The following is a 24,263-nucleotide window of genomic DNA, read 5'->3' as shown; positions in this document are numbered from 1 at the left end:
ATAATATAATAAATATAAAGTGTAACATAAATTATTCTGTAGCAATTACACAAGAATATCCAGTAATGTCCCTGCCTACAATTAATCACATTCACTTACCGAAAATCGGGGCCATATGCTGTGGCAAATGGGTGCAAGCCTTTGACCACAAACTTAGTCACTGCTAATATGCTAATATGCACTGTTAGTTGATTATTTACCTGCCGCATTAACGGGAGAGGATGGGCAAACATTACCGCTGCTTCTGGGTTGAGATTCACGAGTCCGGAGCGGAATTAAAAACACGACATTCATTTAAGGTTATCACGTGTTTTGTGAGCAAATGCTTTTGCATATTCGTAGTGTTTCCTCCCTTAAATGAAATATCTACTTTTCAAGTATTGCAAGTCGCCCTGTTGTCATCCATTCTCGTAAAGTATAAACAAACTTTTGAGCGTTTGAGCCGCTTAGGCGCCGTGTTTCCTGCCAGGTAAATGAAGCTCCGCAACATGGTGACGTCATTCGGGGCGACTGGAATCGATAAGGGAATCGTTTGCAAAAATGGCAAACAATTCCAAGGAATTGAAACAGTGGAAACCGGTTCTCAACAAGAGCCGGTTTTCGATACCCATCCCTACCCCTGATACAGGTCTCCGAGAACAAGTATCCCTCTCTGGACCCACAGTCTCCAGAAAAATGGAATACAAGTTCATTTTTAGATAAAATTAAAATTTAACCTCAAGGCCCAAACACAGTCATTTTAACCTGTTTTCCTACCATCAAAATATTTATAAATACATTACACAGCACATTTCGACACCCAGACTGTTGAATGCTTTTATTTTCAAACTTTTCAATCCAGGAAAGCCAAATGGAAAATACAAAGTATAGATTTTATTTGAACAACAGAGTCTGCGTCTAACTAATCAAAAGGTTTTTAACCCATGAAGCAGTTCAGCAAACATGTAACGCAGCAAAAATACACTAAAGGTAGAAAAGTGTTTTAAATAATTAATTAATGACGGAAGACTCACTCTAGTTTACCTGAGTTAATTTATTTAAATTCAGCAAGAAAGGGAAAAAAATTCACTGTGGTGTGAACATAAACCAAAAAGCCAACAAATGGTGTCCACAACCTGAAAAATGGCACCATCTTGTGGCCTCTATCTGTCCCCGTAATTCCTTCAAAGCTTTGTGAACAAAACTGTCCCCGCTGACAGTTTTGTTCACCTGCAGAACGTTGAGCGGCTTCAGTCGATGACGTCACACGAGAGTCAGAACGCAAAACTAGCAAGGAAACCTATAACGTTCATCTCTGCATCATTATATTTGGATGTAATTGGTGGAGAAATATCAGTTAACACTTAGCAGCGTTCCTCACAGCATTCACTTGGCTTACTCTACATTTACATCGTGTTTTTAAAAAGCTTGCTAAAACGTTTTCAGACAATTTTAAACGACTTTCGACAGTCTGAAAGTTTTAAACCAGTCAGCTTAAAAGTTGGACAACTGTACCGACCAGTTTCCTTCAGACTGTTTTCATAAATCAAATGGAGACAGGAGACGGAGAGCATAACGACCCCATTCGAAGTAAGAGCGTGATTTCTCTTTTCAGTTTTCAGATGGATTATCTGACAGTTTGTTAGGGTTGCAATTGCAATTCGCCCGATGATCCGCTGGCTGCAAGTCGGTCTTTCATGTGGTGTCTTGACTGAAGAAAGCCTCGTTGTTTTGAGTCAAGTGATTCTTCAAGTGTCGCAAGATGAAATTGACGACAATCTTTCTAACAATGAAGAAGAGGCTGATATTCTTGCAGGAGGAATTGAAATTAATCCACCTCAGGAAGAAGAAGGACCCTGGGAAAATATCATAGCAGAGATCCCAGCAGAAGAAATTGAATTAAACCTGGCCCAGCAAGCAGTAGATCCGATAGTGGAAGAAATGAGATGGTTCTGGGAAGACGAAGGGTCTGATAGTGACAACGAAAGTGTCCCTGAAAATGACAATGATGACAGTGACCCTGATAACAGTGACAATGAAGACTCAGACAGTGGACAGGCTGCCCCTGTGTTATTGCCCCCCAGCCCAGTACCGGGGGGTTCCAGGAGGAGACCAAGAGAAGAGGAGGACGATGAAGAGGAAGATGGGAGAGACAGAAAACATTTCAAATGCTGAATTTTGCTGCTGGACACTCAGCATTGCACCCCATCTTCCAATCCCATTGTCTGTCTTGTAACTCCTAAGAGACTGAATCTTGGCTGGCCTCCTCTGACCCACTGATTTAATTCCCTGCCACCAGGGACCTTTTTACCCGTGGCACAATATGATTGTGCATACAAATGGATTAGCTTTTCAATACTACCCAAGAACGAGGACGGCTCACACTGGAGCCGACACTGAACTCATCAGTGTCAATCAAACTCATCAGCAACCAGCTTCAGGTATGTTGCTTTGACTGATCATTATACCTTACAGTGATATCACCTATGATTGTAATAACTTGTTTCAGACTGATTCACTGTTTATTAGAATATAATATACATTCTGTTTCTTTCTCCAGAGGAGCTTGCATCTGATAAAAGCAGCAAGGACAAATCCAGGAAACAAATGGTTAGACGGAAAGAGTGAAAGGGTACACCGTGCACAAAGTTTTGAACCTCATTACAGCGCCAGTTTAAGATGGGGTTTTGGTCCACTGATCTGGTCTGGATTCTGCTGACTTCAATGAAGGGATAGATCCTTGCCATGAAATGCAGGAATGTATTCATAAAATATAGTTTGAGTTAGAGTTAATGGCACCAAATGTGATTTAATAGAATGAATGAAAAACTGATGTGTGTATTAAAAACATTGAATGTTAAACTGCAAATCTGTCCTCAGTAGTTTTCCTCTGACACCGATGCATAAACTCTACCGGTCAACTCCGTCCCAGTGGTACCCCAGTGGAATATTGAACCGTTTTGGAGCTGGAGCTGGGCCTTTATATCGAGGTATATTGTGGGAGTAGAAGTGTGTTTCCCTAGATCAGGGGTGTCCAACTCCAGGCCTCAAGGACCGGCACTCGAGGCCTAGAGTTGCCTACACCATCCCTGAGCATCTAGAGCAGGGGTGTCAACACACTTGAGTCAGATGATTAGTTCATTCCCAGGCCTCTGGAGAACTTCAAGACATGTTGGAGAGGTAATTTAGCCATTTGAATCAGCTGTGTTGGATCAAGGACACATCTAAAACCTGCAGGACACCGGCACTCGAGGCCTGGAGTTGCCTATCCTGACATAAACCAAACAGCCAACAAATGGTATCCACTACCTCAGGGGTGCCCAATCCCGGTCCTCGAGAGCTACCGTCCTGTAGCTTTTAGATGCATCCCTACCCCAACACAGCTGAATCAAATGGTTTGATTACCTCTTCAGCATGCCATCGTGTTTGGCAAAGGCCTGATAACAAGCCATTCATTTGATTCAGCTGTGTTGGAGTAGGGATGCATCTAAAAGCTGCAGGATAGTAGCTCTCGAGGACTGGGATTGGGCACCCCTGCACTACCTGAACAAACGCGCCATCTTGTGGCCTCTTTCTGTCACTATATCTCCTTCAAAGCTTTGAAGTCTGATTTAGGAAAAAGCCCAATTTTATCTGCTTTGCTTTGGTGTAGAAAGCAATGAAACATTTTCCAAAGTCATGCCCTTTAATTCAGAAAAGCGCATTACAAACATAAAGTTACTAAAAATGTGACTCAGAAAATTCACAAAAAATAGAAACAAACAAACAAAGCCCCAACATAACAATAACAGGATCGCCAAATGTATACTGCAGTTGAAGCACAGTACTGAACACCAATAAATAGTATCAATAAATAAATAGTAACAGCTTAGAATAACAGTGGCAAAACAGATCAAGCAGAAAGGTTCTGTTCTGTTTATTTTAAATCACTACAGTATGAAGCAGAGCTCACATTACCTGGAAGGGCGTTGCAGAAAAGTGGAGCATAAAATTCAAATGTAACTTCTGTATGTTTAGTCTTGACTCTTGGAGCAGAAAGTAAACCTTTTGCAAGTGATCTGAGAACAGTTCAGGGTAGCAGCTATTGTTAAGAGATTGGTGGTTGAAAGAGGAGTTAAAGAAGCCATGTATGTCCACTGTGAGCGACCATTTTTTAATAGAGGCGGTGGTTTACGACACCGTCTGCCATCTATAATCCAGTTTTGATATCCCTTCCCAGACGCCTTAACGCCCACTCACATCCTGGGCCATCTGACCTCAGGAAATCACATGATAGGGTGGGGCTAGGTTTCACAATGAGCTCACCCGAAACCTTGGCTGATTGTGACCTACACCCATTTTCACACCTTGGCTCATGTGATTAGGTAGAGGATCATTAGGGGGTCCATTGTCCCTCTCGGTGGGTTACTCCCACAGATCTTAAATCTGGGACTCTCCACCATTGGACCCTAGAACTGAAGAAGCTTCTCGGATGAGAGGTGAAACGTCTTCGAGGAACTTAAAGAAGTCCAGACGCTTTTCTTTCCAAGCTCCTTAGACTAAAAAGACAAGCTTCTTATGAATCCTTAGCTTTTTCTTTTAGGAGTCTTTAAAGACACCACTTGAGGTTTTTTTCTCTTTTTAAATCATGCCAAGACATGACCCCTTTAAATCATTATTTAGTGTCAAGATGAAGGTAAGACTGATTTTATAATTAGAACCCCCCCCCCCCCCCCCCCCACACACACACACACACACACACACATGTTCCATTTTCTTCATCTCAAACTCTATCTCAGTCCAGTGAGCTCTGACTTCACAGTAAATTAGAATCAGGTTTTAAGTTGTATCTTTATTGAAAACACAGGAAACAAATGCAGCATCTTCCAAAGTAATATTTACAATAATATTAATATTTACCCAGAGTACAGTTGTGTTTATGCATACAAATAGCAAATCGCTAAATATTTATGTTGAACCATATCTGAGTCATCATTATTACCGGAAACATTCCAATATTGTTTCATTGCTTCTTGGAAGAAAAGATTAGACAGAGAGAGACGGTTACATCTGTGCAGCATGTTGTTCAGCGTTTTTTATGCAAGGGGTGTTTGTGGACGTAGACAAAAAGCAGAGATGGGTTAGATGTGTGTGCTCGTGCACTAGCCTGTATGTTTTCTGTAACATAGCTTTCTTAGCTGTGTGTATGATAGAAGAAAAGCAGCAGGTAGACCATCCATGACCAGGAGTTCTTCAGAAGCAGGCTTACAGCTGAGCAGCTGAGAATATTATCTGCCAAAGAAGAAAAGTGGGTTCACACAGACCTCTTAATATTTGTCTTCCCCTCATGCCCACTGCTTCAGATCCACCCATACATGCGCACTTGCCAGTACACTTACCCTTCTGAACAGTGATGTTTTCACCCTGCCCAGATATTTTGCACAGGAAGGTGGTGTTGTCTGAGAGTTTATCTCTGAAGTCGGACAGCGTCATTCTGTAGCCGACGGGCTCCAGCTCCTCCACTCTGCTTTTGTCTTTGAACAAGTTATTTGCTGATTCACCGGACACATTGGTGTTAATGGTCTCCTGCCTGGGTCCGATAGACCACGAGAACTGATAGGTGTTGATTTTATTAGGCTTGGGCTCGATCAGACAGTCTACTCTCAGTTCCTCATCATCTTCCACGCACACGGTCATACGCTTAGATTTTACTGGAATGAGCATCACTGGGACAAAAAACACAAAATTACATACTTTGTGAAGCAGTTTCAAACCTAAGCATTCAAGTGCTTTTTTCCCTCCTCGACAGTAATATTTCCTAAAAATGTTTCTCACCTCCCAACACTCCATATACAAATAGAGACTTAAGCATGTTGAAAAAGTCCCATCCACCTTTAAACAAAAAAAAAGAAGAAAGAGGAAACCTGAGGACAAAGAAAGAAAGAGCAACACATAAATTGTAAACAAGCTTGCAGTGACGCATCAAATTGTATTATGATCTCTGTGGGTTGGGCTCTCTGGGTACATATGAGGTCAGGTTGGGTGAGGTCATAACAATATTTCTAGTATGGATTTTGATTTAAAAAACAAAAACAAAACAAGGTTAAAATGCTCTGTCCTCTGCCTACATCCACAACTTGATCCACCTGTGGCAAAATCTAATGATGATGCAGAATAAAAAGAGGATGACACGGTTCTGGTTTTCCCTTGTTTGTTTAGCTAAACTGTTTCTCATGCCTTTCCAATTACATTGAAACACTTCATATTTATCATTATCACAAGCATTATCATTTTAATCTTAAAGGTTAAAGCCTGTTTATCTCTGCTCGCAGCTTTTGCCTCCTATCATAATCTGGGTATTTCCACAGTCTTGCTCATCTAGTACCATCCAGTGACCCAGTCCTCACATATAGTCCCTGAAGGTGCAGATGAACATCTTCTTGGGGTCTTACCTCCTGCCAAGGTTGAATGATGCAGCAGCTTCTTCCTGCGTGGTCTCGTCTGGCTGTGGAGCTGCAGGAGGTCACCTCAATGTGCTGCACCGCAAAGCCCGACAAGTCTGAGAAGAGATGGAGCAGCACAGAAATGTGGAGGGAGAGTGGGAGGGATGATGGTTGAAGAGAGAGTGCTGATTCGTCTTTCTCCTCTGCAGTGCCTGACGAAGGACATCAGTGGGCAGGCTGTCTATGCATGGAAAGGAAAAACTCAGTCATCATTTTTACCAGCACAGTGTGAGGACAGTGAGTCTCCTCCTCTGGTCATCTCACTTTTCTCGTACATTCTGAGTCCTCTCCTCCTAATTTGTCCTTCATTTTGTTATCTTGTACTCTCTGTCTGATTTACTCTTCTGCAACATTAATGACTTTCAACATGATGAATAATTCTTTTAATGCGTTTTATGTAACAAGAATATGACTATAACCTTACTGTACTGATCAGAGGTATGACACAAATTATTTTGCAGTATAGAGAGAACACACACACACACACACACACACACACACACACACACACACACACACACACACACACACACACAGGCTAGAAATTTCTAGCACCAGTTACAGTGACTCAGGGTCTCCATCCAGAGGCCAATTCAAGGAATTGCACAGACTGATGCAGATTTTATATAGTGCGCTTCTAACGTGACTGTGCTGGGTTTCCTGTATATGGACTGATATAGAGACTGATTTGTGAAGGGCCCTGCTGGGCACGCTATATTAAATTGCCACAAAGTAGCTACAAAGAAATGTAAAACAACTGATATTAGACACATAATGTCATACAAAACACTGGCAAAACACACAAAACAACAAAGAAAAGAGTAAAAATGATCCAAATGAAACAAAAAGTGATAAAAGTGGGACAAAAAATAGGTGCAAATGACCACAAAGCTACAAAGATTTGTTACAGATGCAGAATAACCGAAGTGAGACAAAAACTGTGATGCAAAATGAGCAGAGATGGAAAGCAATTAAAAGCAAGTAACAAAGTAACTACGAAGACATCAAATTAATATTAGAGTACAAAAATAAGTTTAAAGAGATGTAAAATGATCCCAAGGTTACACAAAACGTGAACAAATACACAATGTGAAACATAACTCTTTAAGTGTGGGTGTCCTCAGTCGTTTACATGTTGGTTCCCATGTTCATTTAATCATCTGTGTACATATCAAATATCAAAAGTACTGTGTAAAAATGACAATATGGAAACCATCTGCATCATCCACAGTCTGATATTCAGAGAGTAAAAACATAAGGAAACTTCTAATCAAACTTCTAATATGAACATTTTTTTTTTCGATACTTTTTTACTCTCTTCGCCTGTTTTCATGACCACATGGGATTGTGCAGTTCCCAGGCTGTAAGAACACATCTGGACAGGTTGCTTGTTGCTCAGATGATAACACTGGCAGATTATTAAAATTCATACTATAGCTATAGTCCACTTACAGCTGCATGAGCTGAAAGCATTGACCTCACAGGACAGTGCTGCCTCTTTCCCTTAAATTTTCAATTGCATTCTCAGTCTTGCTTCCTTATATGCTGTAATGTTGTAGATTCAATTTCGGGTGCCTTTCTGGAGCTGCCCTCTGCAGCAGTCACCCTGGACATACAGGCAAGGGTTTAATACTTCATTTTGTAATCATTTCACCGTGATGCAGACTCGTTCATACAATTAATGTTATCATTAAATAAAATTTGTTAAAATTAGTTTATGTCATTTTCTATAATGCAGGGATGGGTATTTCAGCATATTCACATATGACAGGAAACTATTGAGTCATTTAGTCTTTCACATTCTCGCCATGAATTACTAGGATTTAAAGCAGTTTATTTTTTGATCTTGTCTGATATAATGCTGTGCAAAACTCTTAAGCCACCCATCATTTATTTATTATTGCACAGTTTTAAAAAACTTCTTGAAGGACATTCAAAGCTTCTTTGGATATTTGGTTCCTTTTGTCTTCTTCTCTGTCAAGATGATCCCACAAACTCTAGGAGTACTTTTGTACATGGATAATTCCACCAATTTTGACATGATATCCAACACTACATCCAGACTCAAACAATGACAGAGTCTCCACTATGCTTTACAGATGGCTGCAGACATTCACTGTTGTACCTCCCTCCTGACCTCCTCAGTAACTGATGATGATTTAAACTGAGAGTTTCAAATTTGGATTAATCACTCAATAAGACCTGCTACCACTGATTTTCAGATAAGTCCTTGTGGAACTTAGCACACCTGTTTTTTCTCCCTGTTTCCCTTCTTTAAGAATGATTTCTTGACAGTTGCCTTAAGATCATTTCTGACGAGGCTTCAGTGAACAGAAAATGGATCTGCTTAAGGTCCAGATGCATCCAATTTGTAAGGACACGTTGCATGTTGAGATGTACCAAGTTTTTGGCTAATAGCTTGTCTAAACTTATTGATGTGAAAATACAATTTTGTGTCTGTTAAACTATGATATCTTGGCATTTTTTTGTAGACTTGACAAAAGAAATGAGAAACAAATGATGTGTTTTTGACAGACAGTTAGTAACAAAATGCATAAAGTTGGTTCTTTGCTAAGTTGCCTGTTATGTGTGGACACAATGCTGGTTCATCCCCTGAGTTAGGTGCTTTTGTATGGTTGAACGATTCATTGTACAGTACACGGACTGGATTAAAATGGGTGAAAAAGAAGAAAGACTTTAGAAGAAGTCTGCCTTCTTAAAATATAAATATATATTTATATACATACAGGAAAATATAAAGTAAAATAAAGAGACAGCACAAATCAGTTGGAACATTTTTTTCCTGCAAAACCTAGGCTCCATTATTATTAACTGATTGCTTAATTCAAAAGGTAGCATACAGTATAGACTACAAATGTAACTGTGGCTGTATCAATGTGTGCGGTTTCAGCTCACTGTTAAAGGAGGGTTGGCAGGGGTAAGTCCCCCCGGACCACAATTGCTGAAGCTCTGCTTCTGTCCGAGCGCTTAATTGCGTCAACTGAGAGTGCTCATTTAAAATAGGATGTACACACTAACAGTTTACGCTGCTCAGCCCTCACACAGTGGCAGATATCTGTCAGGCGGGACTGGGGGTAGGCTCTCTCGGAAATAATCTGCCCACGCGTTAAGCTGCTTTATCCCCGCCAAGCCTCGGTCGGACAGAGACGCCGCAGCTCCGCTCGCAGTCACAGCCTCAATTAGAAGAGGGGGGCAGAGAAAGGAAAAGTGACCAAAGGTGCGGAGCAAGTTTGAGAAATCGTTTTCTTTTTTCAGGATAACTGTGTGAATCAGAAGTGTGCGCTGCTGTTTGCTCGGATACATGACTGGACTCAGACAGACGCTCCTGAAGTCGAACCTACTGCTGTCTGGGAGGCAGGAGGCGTAAAACAAGTTAACAGAGGGAATTTAATAGCCACAGCCAGACGCTGGCAAGGGTGGCATGGGCATGGAAAAGGCTGGAGTGTGGATATTCCTGATAACAGCTTTTTTTAATCCAGGTGAGCTACTCTGCTTTTACAAAAGCCCGTTAATTAATGTTAATGTGAGCCCGGTTCTGCTCAACCAGGTGAAAGAAGTGCTGTGTGATCATGCGAATTTTGATGTCGATCCGCTACCTGTATTGCCGACACCAAAACCTATACTTTGAACCTGTAGAGGCAGCTGTAATTTAAGAGATGAATCAGTCAGTTTGCTAATTCTGAACACAATTTAATGACTACTAAATCACTGTGATTTTTACTTTCTACGATAATTAGTTAACAGCATAAAAGCACACATTTCAGGTTCATGTACATCACAGTCAACATAAAAGGGTTCATAAAGTACTGGACTGATCATGCTAATATCAATTCAGTACCAATACTAGCATTGGTTTCGATACTGCCGATTTTTGGATTGATCTGCCCAACTCGAGGTGAAAATCATGATTTCTCCGCTCTATGGCGATCCCAGTGAATGGGATGAAGTCAAAAAAACAAACTCATTTAATATAAACAGGTTAACCCAAAAGATAGAGAACTAACATGATTTTCAGAGCTTTATGATATTTATAAACCCTTTATAAAACAGAGAATTAACACATCTCTGTTGTTTTATTAATGCACTTTTATTTTGGGTTGCCAGGTTGTGGATGGTTATTACTTCTGCTAAATATTAGTGCATTTTTGTATGCGTATACACCAGGTGGATATATTAATACCCATTACCATTAATTCTAGCATCATAAAGAGTTTGCATGTTGCATTAAAGGCAGAAATAATCTAGACATATTTGTTGCACCCCGGATCTTTTTTTCCCCACTGTGATTGACACGTTCACAGCCTGAAACTCCACTCTCATCTGCCCGTTTAAGTCTTTTCATCTGTCAAACCACAATCAGCAGTGATCAACTCCACAGGAAGTTGTACACAATGTCAGCAGGTGCGCTGCTGCAATCACACTAAAAACACAGGTGCCAGCGGAGAAAGTGTGCCACATATAAATGTGTGTATGTGTTTGGATGAATGGAGTAACTCTTGCTTTACTGTAACAGGTGCAGCGGTGTAATCACACTAAGCCAGGGCCAAACATACAGCTGTCATAAGAGTTGTGGTCTTGTAATATTGAAGCAGAGGGTGGGTGGGTGGGACCGAGGTATATATATTGCGTAATGGCAAAAGCTATTGTGGCTGCATATGGACGCTGAGCTGCTGTGATTGCTTTTTTCGCTCGTTCAGTGATAAACCCCCCAACTCCTGTGTGAGCTGAGCAGTAGTTTGCCTGTGTGCATACATGTGTTATTAGTGAGTATGAGGCTGGTGCATGTGTGCAGGATTGTCATGCTGAAGGCCAGAGCTGTGGATTAGAGCAGGGAGCAGAAGGGTGTAACAAGTTGATTGCTGCCAAGTCCCAGCCGGCTGACTGTTGCTGCAGTGTATCTGTCTTTTCTCTGGGCTCATGCAGACTCAGAGCACCTCTGCAGGTCTGTCAGATGGTGTAGGGTGTCACCAGGCTGATGTGAGTGCTGTCGCCACACTGTCCCCCCCTTTTGGAATATAAAAGTTTGAAATCCGTGTCTGCGGACTGACACAAAAAAAGGCTGAGTGAGACCAACAAATAGACATCCTCATGAATTCTAGCATAATCCACTGTCCACAGCTGGAACACACAGACGCTACCCCACAAAAATAATCCATCACAAACACACAGCCCGTCTGTTCCCTCCAGTTTTTTTTCCTTTCTCTTCTGTGTACCCCTTTCTCATTAGAGTCTGCAAATATTACGGCTCCCCCCCCCGCCGTCCCCCATTGTCTCTCAAACATTTGCTCTTCCTTCACAGATATTTTCCTCATTTCTCAGCATCTACCTCCCCCTCTTGGCTCTGTGTTCTCCTTTCATGTCTCAAACACAGATGCAGCAGCCATCATAATCCTTCATGAACTGCCCGCTGAACACCGGCCAAGCGTACTCTCCACGTTCCTGCGCTGCCACAGGGATTACACACTCGCATAGACACAAACATGTGTGGGTGTGTATTACACGCGCACAAACACACGTGCACACAAATTCCAAACAAACACAATGAGAGCTTATAATCGATCTGGGGGGAAATTAAAGAGAAGTTGTTGTTTTTTCATTTCATATTAGACAGAAATGGGCTGGAGCTCACACAGTTTAGTAAATGGAGTAAATGGAGGTCTACAAGTCAGTTTGATGCTGTGCAACCTTTTTGTTGGTGCTGCTGTGTGAATTTACATATAGTGGCATATATCATATCATATATGTTACTGTCAGGCCACCTGTAGTATGCACAAGGCAGGCTTCGGTGTGAGTGTTGTGTGTTTTTGTGCATGAGCACTCTACCTTTTAAAGAGGGCCTCTTTAAAAGTCTCACTATATTAGTTTTTTAATATCTGATTGACTTGAAATTTTGAACTTTTTATAGTAAATTTTGGCATAAAAAATGGACTTAGTGTCAGTCAAACCCCCAAAAAGAGAGAGGGAAATAGTTTGGTTTTCCTCTTTTGCCAGTTTAATCAGTCAAATGATTTTACAATGTGAATATACAATAATAAAAAAGAGACACAAATAGAGTGTATAATCCCCGATCAATCACAGATTTGATGGCCTAAAGATTAAACTGCTAATCTGTCCTCTTCCTCTGTCACATCAGGTCAGTTTTTTTCTTCTGGGTAGCAAAACACTGCAGCTTACTGCAGAAATCTTTATTAACAGAACCACGGCAGGTGATGAGATCAGTCTGAGTTTTTTTTAAACTCTCAGACACATGTTTGTAGTTACTTTATCTCTTTGGTATTGAGTTTGATCTCTGTGAACCAGTCATTCACAGAGATCATTTCATGAGTTAACCATAAGTCAGAAAGTTGTTTAACTGCAATTGAATGTTTAACTTGACCAAAATTGTAAAATAATTTACTGCTACCATAACTACAGATTTATGGCTACTGGTTGCTGCAGAGGTACTTTAAATTTAATGTATTGTCACATTAGGTCATTGTTTTTCATTGGTTTTGTGGTTTCAGACAGACTTTAGGAGTTGTTTTAATTAGAGTTTCAATAATTAGCAATCTCTTTAGGGCTGTATTTTACTGGTTGCTTACAAAAGGTTGGTGGGTCACTTCCAGCCGGAGACACAAATCCCCTTTGGGGTTGTGTCAGGAAGGGCATCCGGTTTAAACTGCTGTCAGATCAAACATGGAGAGCGACCTGTTTGGGCGACCCCTTGTGACAAGGGAACAACGGGGAAAAAAGGCAGCTCTAAAGAAAACAGAGATCAGCATTTTTACAGGAACTTAAAGTAATTACAGCAACAACTTGTACAATAATAAAACTCATGCTTGAACTGTTAATTAAGAGATTGATCGTGATAATACTCTTCCTTTCTTCCTTATTTTTTAAAAGCCTTCTACAACACCTGCAGGCACCTCTATTTTGAATTGTCACACATACAAGAAAATGTTCAAATTAGCCTCTCACGTAATGGCGCAGAAAGATGGGGATATCCACTCAGGATGCGAGGGAAAGGTCCAGCATGGTCTGGCTGCACGTTGCACATTCAAGTGTGAAACAATATTGGTATTGTTTTGTGCTTTTCCCATGCTCTTCTGTTGCCCATGCAGTGCTGTTTATGGAGTATTGCCATGTGGAGCTGTGAGGTCATTTCCCATACTCTAAACAATGGAAGAATGTGAATGGACGCAATAGGAAAGAGGAACGTGGGAGAGATGTAGGGCAAATGAGATATGAGTGTGGTGTGTGTGTGTGTGTGTGTGTGTGTGTGTGTGTGTGTGTGTGTGTGTGTGTGTGTGTGTGTGTGTGTCAAGTTGGTCTATCGGTTCTTACCTTAAGCCCATAATGAGCTCAGCTGCTCAGCTCAGTAGGGGGTGCTATCAATGGGAGGTGTGTGTGTTAAAAAAAAATCCCACATAAGTGAAAGTGGGTCACGCCATGGATGAAGTTACAATTACACTTTTCAGTGTTACTCGCCGTGTTGTCTCATATTAACCAGATCTGATTAACAGTGAAAGAAAATTGCCCGGTTAAGTGAACTGCAAGAGCAAATCTTAAGCGGTGGGATAAGCAGCAGGTTAAAACTCACTGCTCGACATCTTTGGGGTTAGAAGCAGGAATAATAGGTACATTAAGCAGATCTGTGGGGTCAGGAACCTTTTCTCTAAAAGGAGTCATTTTCATGCATGGAGCTGCAAACTATATGTCGGTTCGACCCAGTATTTTGAGTTTCTTATGTTTTGGTTTATTTTTGCATTATGGATTAGTTCTTATTCTCTGGTGATACTGTTTTGATTATAATTATATTCTGATTCTTTAGTTATCCGATGATGATGATGTTGATGATGACGATGATGATTATTTCTGGTTTAGGTTTTGTTATCTTGCCCTCATGTTTGGTTTAGGTTGCCTGTGCTTAGTCTTCTCTGCCCGTATGTCCCTCTGTCTGTCCATGACATCATTATGCCTGTTTACGAGTCTGTGTCTCTGTCTGTCGTGTGCTTCCTGTTTTATTTTGTAGGTCTGTGTCCTATGTCAGTGCGTTCAGCTTTGTGCTCTCCCTGTCTCGTCAGTGTAATCAGCGTCAGCCGTGTCTCCCAGCTGTTTCCTCTTCGCTTCGTTCACCTCTTGTATTTAGTGTCTGTCTTCCCCTACTCGGTGTCGCGTCGTTAACGTCTGTTCACCCTCGCTTCCTCTGTGTGTTCCGTTTGCCAGCCAGCCAGCCAGCCAGCCAGCCAGCCAGCCTGCCTGCCTGCCTGCCTGCCTGCCTGCCTAGTTATTCTGTTCTTCCAGTTTAGTTAGTGTTTTTCTGTTCTGCTTCTTACCAGCAATAAAGCTGTGTTTTGAGTTACTTCTGCCTCAGTGAGTCCTGCATTTTGGGTCCTCTCTTCCTGCCTGCCTACACACAGACATGACACAGGCTTTTTCATGGCACCACCACCAGTGTATATGCCACAGGTTAACCTACCAGTATGCACAACCTCTTTAATCAAAATTATATTTTTAATGCTAAAATAGAATTACTGGGTAAAACTTTATAATAGTGTCACACCATTAAGTGCTATTAAGGTATTAGCAAGTGCTTTATTCATAATTCGGCTTTCTTAAAAGTCAAGTTTGTGACAGATTTCTAAAATATTTGTTTGTTTTTTTGACAGTTGGTCTAATAAATGTGTTAAGCAGTGTATAGTTAAGGCAAAGACTCCTTGTTATCTTTGGCATGAATAATTTCTTGTCACAGCTACTCGAAATGTGTTTCCGCTGCCACATTCGTTTCCAGTCCTAAATGTATTTAGCATACCTTAGCATAATGACTGGAAACAGGGTGCAAGAGTTTTCCTGGCTTATATAGCTGGCTTCCCAGCCCCTCTGTTTATGTACAGTATATATAGTTATGGTACAGTATATTTCCTGAACTGTCTGGCTCACATAAATGTCACCACACATTTCATTCTTCATGATTTTGCAGGCTTTTTCAAAGTTTTAAGTGTGAGTTTAAAGCGCTAACATATGATTGAGCACACCAAAAGATAAATGCTGTGGCATTAGTGAGTCACTTTAGGATCCTTTTAAATGCCATTTACATATTTGTTTATAATTCTTTAGCCATTAGTGGCATTTTTTTTGCGACAAGCTGTTATTTGTTACTTTTAAAAAGCTTTGACTTGAAGTTGAAGACAAATGCTCCATTGTTACCTTTCTGAGGTGCTATATCATAGAATTACATGAAGTAAATGTACTCCATAACCTGTACTTATTCTTGTCGTGCTGTCAGGCCACAAAAAAAATTAAATAAAAATTAAGGGCTGTCGTAGACACATTCTTAATATTGTCATGATCAAATTCTTGTCAAAAGTAAATCAAAGAAACAGCAGTTCTAATAATGATTTTTTTTCATTTACCTAAAAACTGGACAGCCAGTGTTGTATCATAGTGATACAGATATTTCATTCTGCAAACACACAGCTTCTTTATTTCTGATGTTCATCTTCCACCAGCTGTGTTTCAATATGTTGATTACCTCGATTCAATATGTTTTCGGGGAAATAGCTTGCATTCACTGGCAACACTTTTGTTAAAATTGAATAGGAGGTGATGGCTGAAATATTACATATTACCATATTTAGAACAAGAATCATGCTTCAGGTTAATAATTATATATATATATATATATATATATATATATATATATAAAGTGAGACTCCAGTTACTGTAAAACCATCCAGATAACTCTTGTCTTGACTAAATGGTTAGTTTAGAGCAGACTCTGAAAATAACTATGCATTACTTCAACCAAAGCAGGTTATAAAGATGAGCTGTCTATATGTACAGTAGTAAATGGGTCATAAATTATGTAATGCAAACGCACTTTAATATCCTGAATGCTGTAATCTGACATTGCTGGCCTTCCCCCCTCCTACAGACCCCCCACAAAAGCACACAATGCATTAATGAAAATGACCTTGCAAAGCGCAGTGAACCCCAGCATTAATACAAAACTTGCTAATATCATAAAACACACAGCTGTGTTTGACCATGGAAAGATTTTGTTCATATTGTGCAGTTGGGTCCTCCTAAGAGATCTGTCCAAGCTCTTGAGTGCATGTTTGCATGCAAATGCACAAAAGCCTATTAAATTCTCTGCGGATGTATATGATGAGACCAAACAAATCTATTCAAGTACTGAGTTTATACACTTTTTCATAATTGGTTTCTGTAACGTGACAGGAAAATGACAACAGCCTTTTCTCTGTAAATCTGTGTGATTTTGTGTCCCACAAATCAGTGTTCACAATCAAAATTCAGTCTGGCAATGGCTGAAATTGAACATTTGAATGAGGTACTGATTAAATAGCTAAGAGAGGACGGTGAAATTAGACAGCAAATTACCTTTGCTTTATCAACTGTCTTAGTTCCTGATCGCACTGATTCAGCAAGGTGCTGGAAGATGGCTACACTGAGGTCATAAAGGGATGACATGGTCAGCAACATTACTCAAGCAGGCTGGGGTGTTTAAATGACTCATGTGGTGCTCATTTATGCAAAATTTTTGATGCTATTATCCAGATGTTGCAGATGAGATTGGGATTCATGAGACCAGACAACGTTTTTGTTCTATTATCCAAGTTTTGGTGAGCACACAAGAATTATGGCCTCATTTTCCTGTTCTTAGCTGTTAGGAGTGGCATCCCATGTGGTCTAAAGCTGCTGTAGCCCATCTGCATCAAGGCTTGATGTGCATTCAGGGGTGCTCTTCTGCATACTTTAGTTGTAACAAGTGCTTATTTGAGTTGCTGTTGCCTGGTGAGCTCATCACTGGACCCACTTCAGTTTGCCTACCAACCTGACATTGGAGTGGATGATGCCATCATCCACCTCCTACATCGTTCCCTCGCTCACCTGGAGACTGCTGGGAGCACTGTGATTTTGGACTACCTCACCGACCGACCACAGTATGTGAGGACTCAGGGCTGTGTGTCGGACAGGGTCATCTGCAGTACGGGGGCCCCACAGGGAACGGTTCTGGCTCCGTTCCTCTTCACCATCTACACTGCAGATTTCTCCCACAACTCCACCCAGTGCTTCCTGCAGAAGTTCTCTGATGACTCTGCAATAGTCGGCCTCATCATTGATGGGGACGACAAGGAGTACAGAGGACTGACTCAGGACTTTGTGGACTGGTGCCAGCTGAACTACCTCCAGATCAATGCCAGTAAAACCAAGGAGCTGGTGGTAGACTTCCGCAGGCACAAGCATCCTCCACTGCAACCACTGAACATCCAAGGTATGGACATTGAGGCTGTGGACAGCTACAGGTACCTTGGTGTTCATCTGAACAACAAACTGGACTGCACTCATAATTCAGAAGCCCTCTACAGGAAAGGGCAGAGCAGGCTGTACCTGCTGCGGAGACTCAGGTCGTTTGGAGTAGAGGGCCCACTCCTGAAGACCTTCTATGACTCTGTGGTGGCCTCAGCCATCTTCTATGGTGTGGTCTGCTGGGGCGGCAGCATCTCTGCTGGGGATAGGAAGAAACTGAACAGGCTGATCCGAAGGGCCAGCTCTGTTCTAGGATGCCCTCTGGACCCAGTGGAGGTGGTGAGTGACAGGAGAATGGCGGCTAAGCTGTCATCCCTGTTGGACGACATCTCCCACCCCATGCAGGAGACTCTGACAGCACTGAGCAGCTACTTCAGTGGGAGACTGTGGCACCCACGGTGTGGGACGGAGAGATTTCGCAGGTCTTTCCTCCCCACTGCTGTCAGACTCCACAACAAAGACTTTTTCAGCTGATCAAACCCTCACACGTGCAATAAGACTGCTATATGTGCAATTCTTGTACAATTCTTCTTCTGACGAAGTTGTACTTTTGTATTTTCTTACTCAGTTGTATATAGCATTTGTATTTCTATTTTATTCTATTGTATATATTATTCTATTCTATTCTATTCTCCATCCATCCATCCATCTTCATCCGCTTATCCGAGGTCGGGTCGCGGGGGTAGCAGCCTAAGCAAAGAGGTCCAGACCTCCCTCTCCCCAGCCACCTCCTCCAGCTTGTCCGGGGGAATACCAAGGCGTTCCCAGGCCAGCCGAGAGATATAATCTCTCCAGCGTGTCCTGGGTCTGCCCCGGGGCCTCCTCCCGGTGGGACATGCCTGGAACACCTCGCCCAGGAGGCGCCCAGGGGGCATCCTTGCCAGATGCCCGAACCACCTCAGCTGGCTCCTTTCGATGTGGAGCAGCAGCTGCTCTACTCTAAGCCCCTCCCGGATGGCCGAACTTCTCACCCTATCTCTAAGGGAGAGGCCAGCCACCCTTCGGAGGAAGCTCATTTCCGCCGCTTGTATCCGCGATCTCGTTCTTTCGGTCACTACCCACAGCTCGTGGCCATAGGTGAGGGTAGGGACGTAGATCGACCGGTAAATTGAGAGCTTCGCTTTTACACTCAGCTCCCTCTTCACCACGACTGACCGGTGCAGCGTCCGCATTACTGCAGCCGCAGCCCCAATCCGTCTGTCGATCTCCAGCTCCCTTCTCCCATCACTCGCGAACAAGACCCCGAGATACTTGAACTCCTCCACTTGGGGCAGGAACTCATCCCCGACCCGGAGTGGGCACTCCACCCTTTTCCGGCTGAGAACCATGGCCTCAGATTTGGAGGTGCTGATCCTCATTCCCGCTGCGTTACACTCGGCTGCGAACCGTTCCAGTGCGAGCTGGAGGCCCTCACCCGATGAAGCCAACAGAACCACATCATCCGCAAAAATCAGAGATGAGATTCTGAGGCCACCAAAGCGAAAGCCCTCCGCCACTTGGCTGCGCCTAGAAATCCTGTCCATAAAAATTATGAACAGAACCGGAGACAAAGGGCAGCCCTGGCGGAGCCCATCACCCACCGGGAACGAGTCCGACTTATTGCCGGCAATGCGAACCAAGCTCTTGCAACGGTTGTATAGGGATTGAATGGCCCGTAGCAATGGGCCAGACACCCCATACTCGCGCAACACCTCCCACAGGACGCCCCGAGGGACACGGTCGAATGCCTTCTCCAGGTCCACAAAACACATGTAGACTGGTTGGGCAAACTCCCACGCACCCTCAAGTATCCTCGAGAGGACAAAGAGCTGGTCCAGTGTTCCGCGACCAGGACGAAAACCGCATTGTTCCTCCTGTATCCGAGGTTCGACTAGCGGACGAACCCTCCTCTCCAGCACCCTGGCATAGACTTTCCCGGGGAGGCTGAGGAGTGTGATCCCCCTGTAGTTGGAACACACCCTCCGGTCCCCCTTCTTGAAGATGGGGACCACCACCCCGGTCTGCCAGTCCACAGGTACTGCCCCTGATCTCCACGCAACATTGCAGAGACGTGTCAACCAAGACAGCCCTACAACGTCCAGAGCCTTCAGGAATTCGGGGCGGACCTCATCGACACCAGGGGCTCTGCCACCAAGGAGTTGTTTAACTGCCTCAGTGACCTCGCCCCCGGAAATTGGTGGGTCACACCCCTCATCCCCAGACTCTGCTTCCTCCCCGGAAGACGTGTCAGTGGGATTAAGGAGGTCCTCGAAGTATTCCTTCCACCGCCCGACAATTTTCTCAGTCGACGTCAACAGCGCTCCGCCAGCACTATACACAGTGCAGGTAGAGCACCGCTTTCCCCTCCTGAGACGCCTGACGGTTTGCCAGAATCTCTTCGAGGCAGTCCGAAAGTCTTTTTCCATGGCCTCTCCGAACTCCTCCCACACCCGAGTTTTTGCTTCAGCCACTGCCCGAGCCGCATTCCGCTTGGCCTGTCGATACCTGTCGGCTGCCTCCGGAGTCCCACAGGCTAACCAAGCCCGATAGGCCTCCTTCTTCAGCCTGGTGGCTCCCTTCACCTCTGGTGTCCACCATTTGGTTCGGGGATTACCACCACGGCAGGCACCAACCACCTTGCGGCCGCAGCTCAATGCAGCAGCATCGGCAATGGAGACGCTGAACATGGTCCATTCGGACTCAATGTCCCCAGTCTCCCTCGGAATGCTGTTGAAGCTCTGCCGGAGGTGTGCGTTGAAGATCTCGCGGACTGGGGCCTCTGCTAGACGTTCCCAGCACACCCTCACTACGCGTTTAGGTGCACCAGGTCTGTCCAGCGTCCTCCCCCGCCACCTGATCCAACTCACCACCAGGTGGTGATCAGTTGACAGCTCAGCCCCTCTCTTTACCCGAGTGTCCAGAACATATGGTCGCAGGTCTGGTGATACGATTACAAAATCGATCATCGACCTACGGCCTAGAGCATCCTGGTGCCACGTGCACTTATGGACACTCTTATGTTCGAACAGGGTGTTCGTTATGGCCAAACTGTGATTAGCACAGAAGTCCAATAACAAAGCACCGCTCGGGTTCAGATCAGGGAGGCCGTTCCTCCCAATCACGCCCCTCCAGGTCTCGCTGTCGTTACCCACGTGAGCATTGAAGTCTCCCAGCAGGACAACAGAGTCTCCAGGTGGAGCACCTTCCAGCACCCCCCCCAGGGACTCTAAGAAGGCTGGGTACTCCGAACTGCCACTCGGCGCATAAGCGCAGATGACAGTCAGGACCCGTTCCCCGACCCTAAGGCGCAGGGAACAAACCCTCTCGTCCACCGGGAAAAACCCCAACGTACCGGCAGCAAGCCGAGGGGATATAAGAATACCCACCCCAGCCCGCCGCCTCTCACCAGGGGCAACTCCAGACTGAGACAGAGTCCAGCCCCTCTCCAGGAGACTGGTTCCAGAGCCCAGACAATGCGTAGAGGTGAGCCCAACTATATCTAGCCGGTACCTCTCAACCTCACGCACCAACTCAGGCTCCTTCCCCACCAGAGAGGTGACATTCCATGTCCCTATTGCCAGTCTTGGCAGCCGGGGGTCGGTCCGCCAGGGCCTCCGCTCCTGGCCGCCACCCGGCTCACAATGCACCCGACCCCTATGGCGCCTCCTGCGGGTGGTGGGCCTGCGGGAGGATGGGCCCATGTCTCCTCTTCGGGCTGTGCCCGGCCGGGCCCCATGGACTAAGGCCCGGCCACCAGACGCTCGCCCTCGGGCACCCTCCCCGGGCCTGGCTCCAGGGCGGGGCCCCGGTAACCCTATCCCGGGCAGGGTAAACTGTTCCCTCGATATTCTTTTCATGGGGGTCTTCTGAATCGCTCTTTGTCTGGTCCCTCACCCAGGACCAGTTTGCCATGGGAGACCCTACCAGGGGGCAAAAGCCCCCAGACAACATAGCCCCTGGGATCCCTGGGACACACAAACCCCTCCACCACGATAAGGTAGCGGTATTCTATTTTATTCTATTGTATATAGTATTTTATTGCATTCCAGTGTTTTCTAATTTCTGCTACATAACTTTGCACTTTTGCTGTAACAAAACAAATTTCCCACCTGTGGGACTAATAAAGGTCATCTTATCTTATCTTTCTATCACCTCAAGTTAGTCTGGCTACTCTCCTGACCCATCTGACCTCTGACATCAACAACGCCTTTTCCCACTAGATATTTTCTTTTTTCTAGACCATTCTCTATAATCCTTAGAGATGGTGGCGTGGGAAAATCCCAATATATTTTTGAAATACTTAGACCAATCAAATTTCATTCCCATTCTGATGCTCGATTTGAACTTCGGGTGGTCTTAATCATACGTCAGTGTATTTAACTGCTGCAATTTCATTGGCTGTTAGATATTTGAGTTAACAAGCAGTACATAATAAAGTGACTTTTGTGTGCCACTAGGTGACAGTTGTTGTGAATTAGCATTAAATAAATAGAACAGAATTATTGAATTATTGCCCTTAATGTTACCATTTGATTTGCCAGAAACCAGATGTAGTAGAGATGCTACTATCTATTCTTTAATTACAAATTCTCCCCTTTGTATTGCATAATCATCTGTTAGACGAACAGGTGTGCCTAACAAAATCCAGTGAGTGCCTGTGGGATTGTAGCTGCTCAGTTTGTCTCCTTCGTTGTATTTTCTTGTTCATGATGCTCCAAATGTTTTCACTGGATGACAGTGAGCCAACAAACAACCATGTTCCTCCATACCATCGCGTTTGCTGGCTTTTGAACTGTGAGCCGTTAAAGAGTCTGTGCAGTGATTTCCATTGCAGACTCTGGTGATCTCTGGATTTTCTGAGTCCTTTGATGATTTTATGCACAGTAAAATGAAATTCCCAAACCAGCTCTGATGTTATGTTGAGAAATGCTATTCATCAGTCGTTGAAGCATTTGGTCGCAAACTCTTACCCAGAGTGGTAGAAACGCCTCCCCATCTTTACTTCAGAAAGACTCAGCTTCGCTCAGCTCTGATATTTTTTAGTCTTGTTACACACTTTATCATGCAACAGACTGGCGACCTGTCCAGGGTGTACCCTGTCTCTTGCCCTACGACAGCTGGGATAGGCTCCAGCGCCCCCAGCATCCCTGAAAAGGATAAGTGGAAGCGAATAGATGGATAATGTAACAGCCTATGAAAAAACAAACAAACTGTGAGGTTTATACCAGCAACTTTTTCTATATCCCATTTTTTAAAAATCAGTCCTTAGTATGTGCTTTTCAAAACCCAACAAATTCAGTTGCAGCATTTTAATACATATGAAGATATGTCCAACAAATTATAGGGGTTAAAAGTTTTGCAAATCAGTTTTCTGGTTATCTTGGTCTTAGGCCTTAAATCTGAGCCCTTGCAATTTTGCTTTGCTGGAGATTTTCAGTGCTAAGTGAGTGATTTCCCATGATGCTTAAAGTTCAGAGAGTGGTAAAACTATTTGAAAAGATTCTTAACAGTCCTGATTGAGGCAATTTAGTTTTGAACAATGCTCTGGAGTTCACTTTATGTTGGTAATGAACTGTGTCTACATCAGCAAGATCTCTGGAATTAAATTAGAGATACAGCTGTGTGTTGTTAGCACAGCAATGATAAAGCATGTAACAAGACAGTGCAGTCCAGGAGTAGTAACGCAGCAAATATCACCGGAGCACTATTCGAGCCCTCGGGAGAACCACAAAGCTGTATTCAGTCCTATCAGTTAGTATCTTTATCATAAACCCACTCTACTTCCTAATTCACAGCCACCTCTTTAATCATAAACAGACAGTTGAAATTAAACCTCAGTTCTACTACTTCAATAGATCCAAATGCACACACTCTGAGACTGGCAAGAATAGAACAAACATAAAGTAAGCTTTTAATAAAACAATGATAGGAACTTACAAGCAAATACGAAAGTTATTAGATCCTATTCTGCGCTGCTCCCTTATTCAAAAGCTGGTAAATATGCAGCTGATAGCGCTGCATATTTATTTTGGATTTTTACACTGCACGCCTATTTTTGCATGCCTGGGGATGTTTCACTTATTAGGTGAATTTGTAAATGGTTATTCTTAAGGAGTCACCAAGCTAAGCTGATAATACGTCCAAAGTAAATAAGGAAACCAAAACTAACTAGACTAAGATAACCAAAGGCAGGGAACTGATGAAGATAGATTTTATTTAAAGTTCTAATTATTTTTCTAATGATACTACTCAAAGTGCTTTAGACTACAAGTCCATAACCATATATTCATACAGTACTGTATACACTCCAAGAACTGATTTATTAATTAATTAATTTTCTATGGTAAAAAGTAAACTAAAGCATCTAATGGGCTCTATTCATAACATGAAAATAATGGCCTGCAGAATGAAATATGGCACCTCGTGATCTTGTTTGTTTTCTTCTTCTTTTAATTATTTCAAACATGGAAACCCCTCCATGTGCAAATTATG

At 43.3% G+C, this 24,263-nt stretch overlaps 2 protein-coding genes across 4 annotated transcripts in view; one reads left to right on the top strand and one right to left on the bottom strand.

The window, feature by feature from the left end:
- Positions 1-4,790: 4,790 nt before the first annotated feature.
- On the bottom strand, positions 4,791-6,545 carry LOC113030781 (thy-1 membrane glycoprotein). Of its 2 annotated transcripts, none has more exons than XM_026182495.1 (4): positions 6,411-6,545; positions 5,794-5,850; positions 5,358-5,684; positions 4,791-5,250 (listed from the first exon to the last, which is right to left on the bottom strand). In XM_026182495.1, the coding sequence occupies exons 2-4, from the start codon at positions 5,828-5,830 to the stop codon at positions 5,153-5,155; spliced, it is 462 nt and encodes a 153-aa protein (XP_026038280.1). In that variant the 5' UTR covers positions 5,831-5,850; positions 6,411-6,545; the 3' UTR covers positions 4,791-5,152. The 2 variants fall into 2 exon arrangements, with proteins under 2 accessions (XP_026038280.1, XP_026038279.1); XM_026182494.1 differs by having other exon boundaries at positions 5,794-5,882; positions 6,411-6,544.
- A 2,934-nt stretch (positions 6,546-9,479) lies between these two features.
- nectin1a (nectin cell adhesion molecule 1a) overlaps positions 9,480-24,263 on the top strand; it is a 29,154-nt gene continuing 14,370 nt past the window's right edge. The window contains exon 1 of one of the 2 annotated variants that reach the window (XM_026183072.1): positions 9,480-9,961. In XM_026183072.1, the coding sequence (XP_026038857.1) occupies positions 9,904-9,961 (58 nt within the window). In that variant the 5' untranslated portion in view covers positions 9,480-9,903. The remainder of the gene's footprint in view (positions 9,962-24,263) is intronic. The other variant, XM_026183070.1, reaches the window with a different exon arrangement.

Source organism: Astatotilapia calliptera, chromosome 10 (genome assembly GCF_900246225.1).
Source record: "Astatotilapia calliptera chromosome 10, fAstCal1.2, whole genome shotgun sequence".
Classification (NCBI taxonomy): domain Eukaryota; kingdom Metazoa; phylum Chordata; class Actinopteri; order Cichliformes; family Cichlidae; genus Astatotilapia; species Astatotilapia calliptera.
This window is presented reverse-complemented; position numbering and strand designations above follow the sequence as displayed.

Excerpts from the sequence above, each read along its gene's own strand:
- LOC113030781 (XM_026182495.1), bottom strand. The coding sequence starts at position 5,830 with ATGCTTAAGTCTCTATTTGTATATGGAGTGTTGGGAG. Across the intron at positions 5,685-5,793 it reads TGTATATGGAGTGTTGGGAG|TGATGCTCATTCCAGTAAAA; the intron begins GTGAGAAACATT and ends TTTTTGTCCCAG. Across the intron at positions 5,251-5,357 it reads AAACATCACTGTTCAGAAGG|ATAATATTCTCAGCTGCTCA; the intron begins GTAAGTGTACTG and ends CTTCTTTGGCAG.